This window comes from Zingiber officinale, chromosome 8B, assembly GCF_018446385.1.
Source record: "Zingiber officinale cultivar Zhangliang chromosome 8B, Zo_v1.1, whole genome shotgun sequence".
Taxonomy (NCBI): Eukaryota; Viridiplantae; Streptophyta; class Magnoliopsida; order Zingiberales; family Zingiberaceae; genus Zingiber; species Zingiber officinale.
Genome location: NC_056001.1, coordinates 5,753,600 through 5,762,659, shown reverse-complemented (window position 1 = coordinate 5,762,659; position 9,060 = coordinate 5,753,600). Strand labels below are relative to the sequence as shown.

Sequence of the window (9,060 nt, the reverse complement as noted above, 5' to 3'; positions counted from 1 at the left end):
AGACAAAAGAACAATGCTAACTCGACCAAGATTTACTTGGTTCGGATCCTGTGACGACTCCTACTCCTAAGCTTGTATGTGAGGGTCCTTTCGTTGGACAAATAATAATCAATCAGAAAGTTACAATAGATGATTATAATTGGAACACAAGTAACTTGAATAAAAATAATACCGACGACTTGGAGGATTAGATCTTCAGCGTAGTCATCGTCGGAGCAGTTTTCGGATGTTGAGGAGGCATTTTCTGAGCAGCACGAAGAAGAGAAAGTTGTTCAGAATGTTGTTGTTGAGTCATTGGTCGAAGTCTCCCGGGCGCCTGGATTGTACTAACGTGACGTGCTCTCGTTGAAACTCGATCCAACAAAGGTTATCCACTTCCGAGCGCCCGAATCACCCTCGGGCGCTCTGACCGTGACATAGACCCGACCAACCCTCGTGCTCTAGCTCGGCAAAAAGATGAATTTTGGTCGTCTGGGAGCTCAGAGCACCTCCGGGCGCCTGGACCACGAGGGGGCTTGGCCTGAACCTCACCCGGGTTGCTGCTCGGTGAAGGCATCTCGGTTGCCTAGGTTGCCTAGAGCAACTTCGGGCGCCCAGACTCCTTCCGGGAGCCCGGGCCACCATTTTCTGTCAACTTCTATTTTTGCAAAACAAGTTTAGTCCAAGCAAATGATTTTTAAATAATGATAATTTTTGACAGTCTTCGAACGGTCCGATCCTGATTTTGAGTTTTGCTGAAACTCTAGGTCGGATCGACGCCTACTATTCCCTCTTCAGAGAAAACATCCTTATCTACTATTCTCAGGAAAAATTATCTTTTATTAGACCGATCCTCCAGACCGTCTGGATTTTTGTTCGGCGCCTGAGACTTCAGGACTTCATGTTGAACAACTGTTCGACGACCCGTCCAGTCTTCCACCTAATATCCGTGACCGCTAAGATTTTCATCTAGAGTCCTCGACTCTAGGATTTCACTCAAAGTTCTCGACTCGCCAAGACTTCGCCCAGTCCCCCGGATGAGGACTTCGTTGCCTAACCGCAGTTAGGACTTTCCTTTGCCTAAGATCACTTAGAACGTAACTTTCCTACACACTTAGTTCACCTTATTAGACAACAAGACAGCTTAATTTTGATCCCTTTTGTCATTATCAAAATACAGGTTTGATCGTCTAGTGCTCTCTGCACCAATAAAAAGTTATGCCTATTTAAAGTTTAGTTTGATGTTTCACGCCAATCTGGCAAGAATGCGACACGGTCGTGCCTGTGGGCACAACTTGGCCATGTTGGCCGTGTCGGAGACTATATCTTCGAACACGACTGTGCCATGGGACACGGTCAGAATGTGTTCCTTGCTATGAACTCTCGTTCTAAGAGTTTTTAACTATGTTTTTGTTCCGAATTCGTAGCCTATCAATAAAAAAGTATAAAAAAATAAAAAATAATTCTCTGAATTGAATTAAAATAACGAAAATGATGTAAAAGAGATGTAAATAATTCCTAAGCTTATTTTTTGTGCCTAGGCCTTATATCTCAGGTGAAACTTTCTTTTTCTCTACGGCACTACCAAAATTTAGGAATCAGAATTTCGACAAGAAATTCTTTCGTTGGCAGAACCTGTATAAATGTATATTCTCAAATGCCTGCATCTCATGATCTGTCATAATTATATTTGAATAATTGAACTTCCCCTTCAACAGTAGTCCTTGTATATGATCTCATGAAGCTAAACTGAACCTAATAAAAATCTCAATGCTATAACACAAGGCAGCAGGCTGTAGTTTTGAGAATCAATTAACCACCCTTTTTTTGTCTCTAGAGCAAGCATGTATCTCTTGCTGCACTTCCCTTCTTTCCATATTATCTTTCTTCATTAGAATCATTTGATTCGAATGGCCTATGCCCTGTTGACAATTTAATGATCCATCGCATTGTTGAATCTTTTCTTTTTCACAGTTTATTATCAAATATAGTTTTGAATCAACTACCAAGGAATCTCTATTTCTGTTGACCAACTTGGCATCTAAGTTATCTAACTTCTGCTTGTCTTCAGCATCATAAAGAAAACGATGCACTCTGTTTTGTTCTAAGGAAAGCTGTATTATTACTTGAAGGTCTGAAATAAATATATAGGCATGTCATTCTCCCACAAATAGGGTGGTCCAATGTGATTGGTGGCAATTGCCCAATTAATTTAATCTCTTCTGCAAGTGGTTATTGCCTCCTTGACTTTGCCAAATGTTTGGTGTTTATCCTATATCAAGTAGAGCAGATTTCTAGCTTAGTTTTTTGATAGACTATTTTGTTTGGCATATTGACCAGAATGTAAGACATCATTTTTTATGAATTCCAGAAACCAGAGTGTATTTTATTACATTTTCCTTGGAGACTGTTCTACAAGGTTGCATATGCAAACATGGCTTTTGTTTCGACTTGATGATCATGGATGTTCAACAGCCTTGTCCCCAATTCTTTGAAGAAGATCTAAGGTTAAAAATGAACATATACTAGGAAATCTAGACAACAATTAAGAAATAGAATTTGAGGAAATGCAGTGGAAGGGAAACCAAGTCAAAAGTTGGAACGCTAGGCTTTAATTTGCCATCTTTCTTTAAAAAAGAAAAAGAACATTTCCTTTCAATTAGGACATGGAGTTTACAATTGGAAATTTCTATGAAATTAACAAATACACAGAATTTGAATTAGAGACTGCATTTCCCTTATTTGACTAATTCTTTTGCTGTCATATTGCTACTAGAAACAGCTGGATGCTTCAATTCTCACTTTACTTTTGAAAGGGATCCACCAAAGGACTCTCAACAGGAGTGAAGGTAATTTTCTGACTTTAACCTTGTGTTTTTTCTTAGTAAAAAGAAAGAAGCAAAGCCATTAGGACTTGTGTCACTCTCTTTTCTCTTAAAGCATCATTAGATTTGAATACCAGCCATTTTGCCTTAGCATGCATTAAATTTACTTTCAACCTGCCGTGTGATTTCTGTAGTCTTTTTTGCCGCCCCACCATCATGTTTATATTCCAAAGCTAAAGAAAATGGTCGAGTAAACTATGTTGCATTATGTGAAAGAGGACCACCAACACAAGAATCAGGAGTAAATCTGTGTTCTGCAGCCTGCATTATCTGCTCACTGACTAAACTTAGACTGCATTTTCCTAAAGATCAATACCTTTAGCAAAACACAGTTATCAATTGTCATAGCCCTCAAAGTAAATGTTGACAGAATTTCTTAAATCGCTCCTGATCGCATCGCATGTCATTTTCAGTGCTTAGTGCAATGGTGAGTGCCTTCTTTGTTTCCATTGTTGCCTACAAAAGCAACAAGCTTTCTTCCGAGCAAAAGAAAAAGAAAAAATAACACACAGATATGGTGGACTAATCATGTTGTCATATTCCTCTAAAAATCATGAAACAATGTAGCTGATAAGCACAAGGCAACCCTGATAAAACAGGTGGCCCCAACTGACATTGGCATCATCTTTTGTGGGTGTAGCTTGATTAAACATAAAGTTGCATGCTCTCATCCTTTGTTTGATTTAGGCTTGAGGTGATTCTTTAAATGATAGAATTTATTTCTATGCAATTTTGTAGTATATATGCATTTGATAACAGATGGAAATCTAAACTATAATTCTCAAAACAAAGCAAGAATTTTGAATGGAATTTGATCATGTCAGAAAAGATAGCTAAGTTGGTTGGGATGTGGCTCTTCAGTTGATCATATAAAAATTCCTCTTTGCTCTGTAACACAAAGAATGTTAATGCCGAGTCAAGGAAGGAGTTCCCAACGTTACCTTTCGATGCTCAAGTCAATTATCAAAATAATAAAAAGATGACGGAGAAATGTAGCAATAATGAGAGCTCAAGCACAAATAACGCATACCTCTATTGGTGCATGGACCCCCCCTATATAGTATTCTGGTAGCAGACGTACACGCTTCTCAAAGCGTGTGCATATTTTCCCAACTGTCCTATGAAAATACATGCCAGTAAAGTGTCTCTGATATCATTTCTTAACAAGATGTGCAAATCCTTGACATGATAGTAGAAACTTTCGTTGTACGATTTGCTTATTGACCATGTCCTGTTGTTAGCGGCACTAACTTCCAGAAGGATATGATGAGTTGTCCCACTGTTAGGTCGAGCGGGGGAGCCGTTCGGCCAGGATTCTCCGCCCGATCGCTCAAGGCTATTCTTCTCTAAGATCGCTCGGCTCAGTAGGGTGTTGCTCGTCCAGCCAGATAGGTGATCCAGTCGGACTAGCCTTCGTTTAATCACAATTGTGAACAACTGATATCTTTTATATAGGTGATCCGGTGATAATCTAGGAGGGCCCACCTCCCAGGAAGTTCAACGCTTAGGTGGACGTCAAAATCAAGAGGTGGTCAGTTAAGGGACTAGCCGAGCGGAAGCCCATACAGGCCGATCGGCCGGAAGAATTCAAGAAGGGTTGGGTTAGCCTGCAACGCACTGAAACCAAAGTCACTCACGCTGATCGGCTCTGATATACTCGTAAGAGGTTAGGGAATTGGCTGGTCAGGACGATCAAGGGAAGTTCAATCAGACTAACGACCGACAAATTAGACCGGGGATACGTGCCAACATCTTTTTGGGAGTCGATGCTGTTGGCTGACGACGCTGATGGACGGAAAATCGTACGGGAGAAGATTCCACTGCCTTGACAGGGATGTGTTCGCCCCGTTACTGTAAGACGTCAGGGACCCTTTCTCGATGTTAGCTTTTGGGGAAATTTTGGGAATGTGTGTCTGCCCGGGAAGTGTGCAGTCAGCCCGTCGAAGTTCTATATAAGGGGGAGGTGGCCATCCGCGGAGGTACGCGCAGACGTCTTTTGGGCACCACTATTCACTTCTTTACTTGCTCTATTTTCTCCATCGGTTGTTGTGTGACTTGACCGTCGGAGGTCCGTCGCCGGGAACCCCTTCCCGGTTTGGCACTAACGACTTGTGATTGCAGAAGCGGAGCACTTTCACTGCAGACGAAGACCCACGTCACGTTATTACCCGTTGGCCATCTACTCAGCTTCAGGGCAGGATCAATAGGCGTCCTGCCCGTATGAACAATCTGCTTAGATGAGCCTATGTGTCGATCGGGATCCTTTATACCCGCTTAGTACATTGTCACCTCCTCGGCCGACTTTGATCAACCGACGATTTTCTTCCTTTGACCGTCTTGACTTTAACCACCATACCAACTATTATTTCCGCCTTTGATCTACACTTATTCGCCTCCCTTGATCACCACATCGGACTTCTAAATACCTTATGCTGGGGAAGGTGAAGACCATATCCAATAATTTGAAGGATAAACCATTTTTTATATATAATCTGAGGACAGTTAGATGCCCCCATTTAAAGCCATAGATAAATTATTGATTGGCGTCATTTAATTTTAATTTTGAATACAAGACGGGGCCCAGGCGACTCAAAATATCATGTATTTATTGTCTGCAGGTGCTGCTGTGGCCCAGTTCTTGGATCTGCGGTTCAGGTTTAATTTGGATCGACGTTTACTTGGCCAGTAAGTTAAATCAGATAGAGTTACGAAGATATCTGTGTGGCTTTAATGGCCTCTAGGACACTTGTAGTAGAACTATTGTTCGATATCCTTTTCATCAACTAAACAGCCAAGAACTAGATGAGCAGATTTAGTAGTAATGCAGAGTCCGAGTGAACTCGCCGAGCCAAGAACTGACCGAGTCAACAGGTAAACTCGTTACAGTCTGTCTCCGACTTATTAATTGGATATGCATCAAGCCACAAAGATGTCGACATTCTCGATTAATCATTTCATTCTTTACCGGCAGAGCTTTCTCGCCGACGTGTAAGAATAAATAAACAAGTAGGAGAATCTATAAGACCAGTCAATAGTAGTCGTTGTCCCGCGTCGATAGCCCGAGTTAATTTCAAAATGAATTTAACTTTATTTTTTTTTAATGATTTTTCATTAGAACTAATTTTTCTATTTACTTACATAAAAAATTACTGGATTAGTTAAATCCAATTAGTATCTACAAGACTGTACGTGAAGGACTTCACGGCTCTCACAGAGTATGCATGAAGGGATTCAAACTGGTGTTGCCATGCAAAGAAGCGAGTCACGTGTCAGCCCCGTGTCCGTACGCACGCTTTTCCATCCGCGCCCGCGGTCCCCGAACCGCTCTGGGTTTAATATCAGCCCTTGACTTTGTATTTAATTACTAAAATACCAGTCTCATACTTGTTCCCGGCGCTAAGGCCAGGTGCATTGTGGCATGGATGTTCATAAGTAACCGACAAAGTGATGGTATTTTAGGAATTTGCAAGAAAGTTTCGGGTTTTTTACAGCCGGTCGAACGAAATTATCTGAAAATTTCGGGTGTTTTAGTCATTTGAAGAAAAAAAAGGAGCACACGCGTCGCGATCGAGGATCGAATTCGAAACCGCTCCATACAAGAGGCAATGTACCCGATCAACGATATTATTGGGTCCACACTATCAACCCACTGAACCAATACAAAATTGGGTACAATTGCTGGTGACGTCGTAGCGGTGAAATTGTCTCTTCCTCTCCCTTCGCATTCTCTGTTTTAAACACCATCGCCGTTCTCTTTCTCGACCCCGCTTCCTCCGCCTTCCGAAGAGGACAAACTCCTGTCTTAGACGATGCAGGACAGGGAAGAAATCATCTTTCAGGCGGAATCTACGGCGGCGATCCCGGCGGGGAGGCCATTATAGTAACCGCAAGCTCAAAAGCGCACTTTTTTTTTTTTTTGTGTTTTTATCGAGTCTGTCGCAGTGATCGGTTCAAATTAGGAAAACGGAAGAGGAGCAACACCTGCAGGCGTTGGGCTGTTCAGGTTCTATTATTGGGGCGATGATTACTGTTAACGTTCTCTAACTAGAATCTCCGATCGCTGGTCTTTGCTTCATTTTGTGAAATTTTGGGCGTCGTGAATTTGTATTGGCATTTGGGATCGTCCATTTCTTCCTCGATTTCACCTTCCTCTTTTGTGGCTTTGTGATAATTGAGTGTTGTAGAGATGGAGTGGTAGTGTGCAGTAGCTCAGGGTGAGAAGGGGAGAGGAAAGTTTAGGTCTGGACTCTATGATCGCCAGCGCCATGCCGTTCCAGATGAAAGTTCAACCCATCGACGGGAGAGCGCCGGCGAGGATCGACCTGGCCAAGCCCGCTCCTAAGTCCCGGCTCAAGAGGCTCTTCGAGCGGCAGTTCCCCGGCGTGATGCGGATCTCCGTGGCGGAGAAGCCCAGCGATGGGAGGGAGAGGGAGCGGACGGACGACGTCGTTGAGGTGGAGCCGAGCTCCGTGTGCTTGGACAAGATGGTGCTCGGCTTCATGGAGGATGGGGAAAACGAAAGGCCGCCTCGCGGCAGATGTAACTGCTTCAATGGTAAGTACGATGATAGCTCCGACGACGACATGGATATCCGCGGTGGCGGAGATCATCCGACCCCAACCGATGCCGCCGAGTTTATCAAGGTAGGTCTTTCTTACTCGACACAATAAATTATCCGCACAAAAAGTTGCGATCTTGGATCTTCTCTTCGATGTCGATTTTCCAACTAAAATTGGGAGGTTTCTTAGGGATTGATCCTCTGCGCGAGCGTCGCCGAGAGGAATCTTTTGGCCGACGCATCAAAAATCATGGAGAAAGCCAAGCATTCGAAGTGCAAGGGCGATTGCCGGAGGATCATGGTCGAAGGTCTGCAATTGCTCGGCTACGACGCTGCCATTTGCAAGTCCAAGTGGGATAGAAAGCCCTCCTTTCACGCAGGTAATCACTCTTCTGCTCCTTCCCTAATCTAGAACAAGCCTTATTGAGCCAATTTCCCCGATCATCGCCGCTCACGAGTGGATTAACTTCAGGAGAGTACGATTACATCGACGTGGTGATCGACGGCGGCGAACGCATCCTCGTCGACGTCGACTTCCGGTCGGAGTTCGAGATCGCTCGTTCTACCAAGTTGTACCGCGCGGTCCTCCATCACCTTCCGCCCCTCTTCGTCGGCCGGCCTGACCGCCTGCAACAGATCGTCGCCGTTGTCTCGGAGGCAGCGCGACAGAGCCTGAAGAAGAAGGGCCTCCACGTTCCTCCGTGGCGCAAACCCGACTACATGCGGGCCAAGTGGATCTCCCCCTACACGCGCTTGGTCGAAGCCGAAGCCAATCCCGACGACGACCGCGAACCGGTCATGGGCAGCGCGGCCGAGAACATCACCGGGTACCCAGCCTCGATCCTGCAGGGAACAACCGAGCCGATCCCGGACGTTGACACCTCCTCGGAAAGCTTCGATTCCAGTGCACCGACGGCGGCGCCGTGGCAACCGCCGCCGCCGAGGCCAAGAACAGGCGTCAAGGTCGTCGCCGGCTTAACTGCGGTGCTTTGAGAAGCCTACCCTTCTTTATTTATTTTTACTTTTTTTTTTTTACTTTAACAAAGCGAGTGATATATGACGTCTTTTAAGAGTCGAGAGGTTCACTAGCCTTTATATATTACATCACATATCTTCCTTTTTTTTTTTTAACCCTTTTAAAGAGGGTTTATTACTGTAAGAGATCTTTTGTTACTATGAACAAAGGTTTTGCCATAATAACAATCTTTCGATATATTTTAATTTAATATTTTGGATAAAAGTCATGAGGATGTTCTTTATATTGTTTTTTTTTTTAAAAATGGACTTCATTTTTCTTCTATCCATTAATTATAATCCATGACATTTATAATTAAATGTTGATTAATATTATTATAAATAAATTGTTTATTATTCATATAATATAATATTGATATGTATTAATTAGAGATGAATTGTAGTTGCTATAATACAATATTATTAGTATGGATAAGATTTAAAATGTTGTTATAATATAATATTGATTATTAGTATGGATATGAGTTAAAATGTTGTTATAATATAATATTGATTAGTATTGAAAATAGATAAAGTATTAATTATAGTTGCTAATGTCTTTTTAATTTTTACCCTAATATTTTTTAAACAAAAGTGTAATCTTTTGATTTTTACTCTAATATT

The 9,060-nt window shown here is 42.7% G+C and overlaps 1 protein-coding gene across 1 annotated transcript; it reads left to right on the top strand.

Moving 5' to 3' along the window:
• The first annotated feature begins 6,536 nt into the window (after window positions 1–6,536).
• LOC122015375 lies at window positions 6,537–8,648 on the top strand. The gene is made up of 3 exons (XM_042572234.1): window positions 6,537–7,507; window positions 7,613–7,802; window positions 7,895–8,648. The coding sequence occupies exons 1-3, from the start codon at window positions 7,115–7,117 to the stop codon at window positions 8,413–8,415; spliced, it is 1,104 nt and encodes a 367-aa protein (XP_042428168.1). The 5' UTR covers window positions 6,537–7,114; the 3' UTR covers window positions 8,416–8,648.
• The last annotated feature ends 412 nt before the right edge of the window (window positions 8,649–9,060 follow it).

Excerpts from the sequence above, each read along its gene's own strand:
- LOC122015375 (XM_042572234.1), top strand. The coding sequence starts at position 7,115 with ATGATCGCCAGCGCCATGCCGTTCCAGATGAAAGTTCAACCCATCGAC. Across the intron at positions 7,508-7,612 it reads ATGCCGCCGAGTTTATCAAG|GGATTGATCCTCTGCGCGAG; the intron begins GTAGGTCTTTCT and ends GAGGTTTCTTAG. Across the intron at positions 7,803-7,894 it reads AAAGCCCTCCTTTCACGCAG|GAGAGTACGATTACATCGAC; the intron begins GTAATCACTCTT and ends GATTAACTTCAG.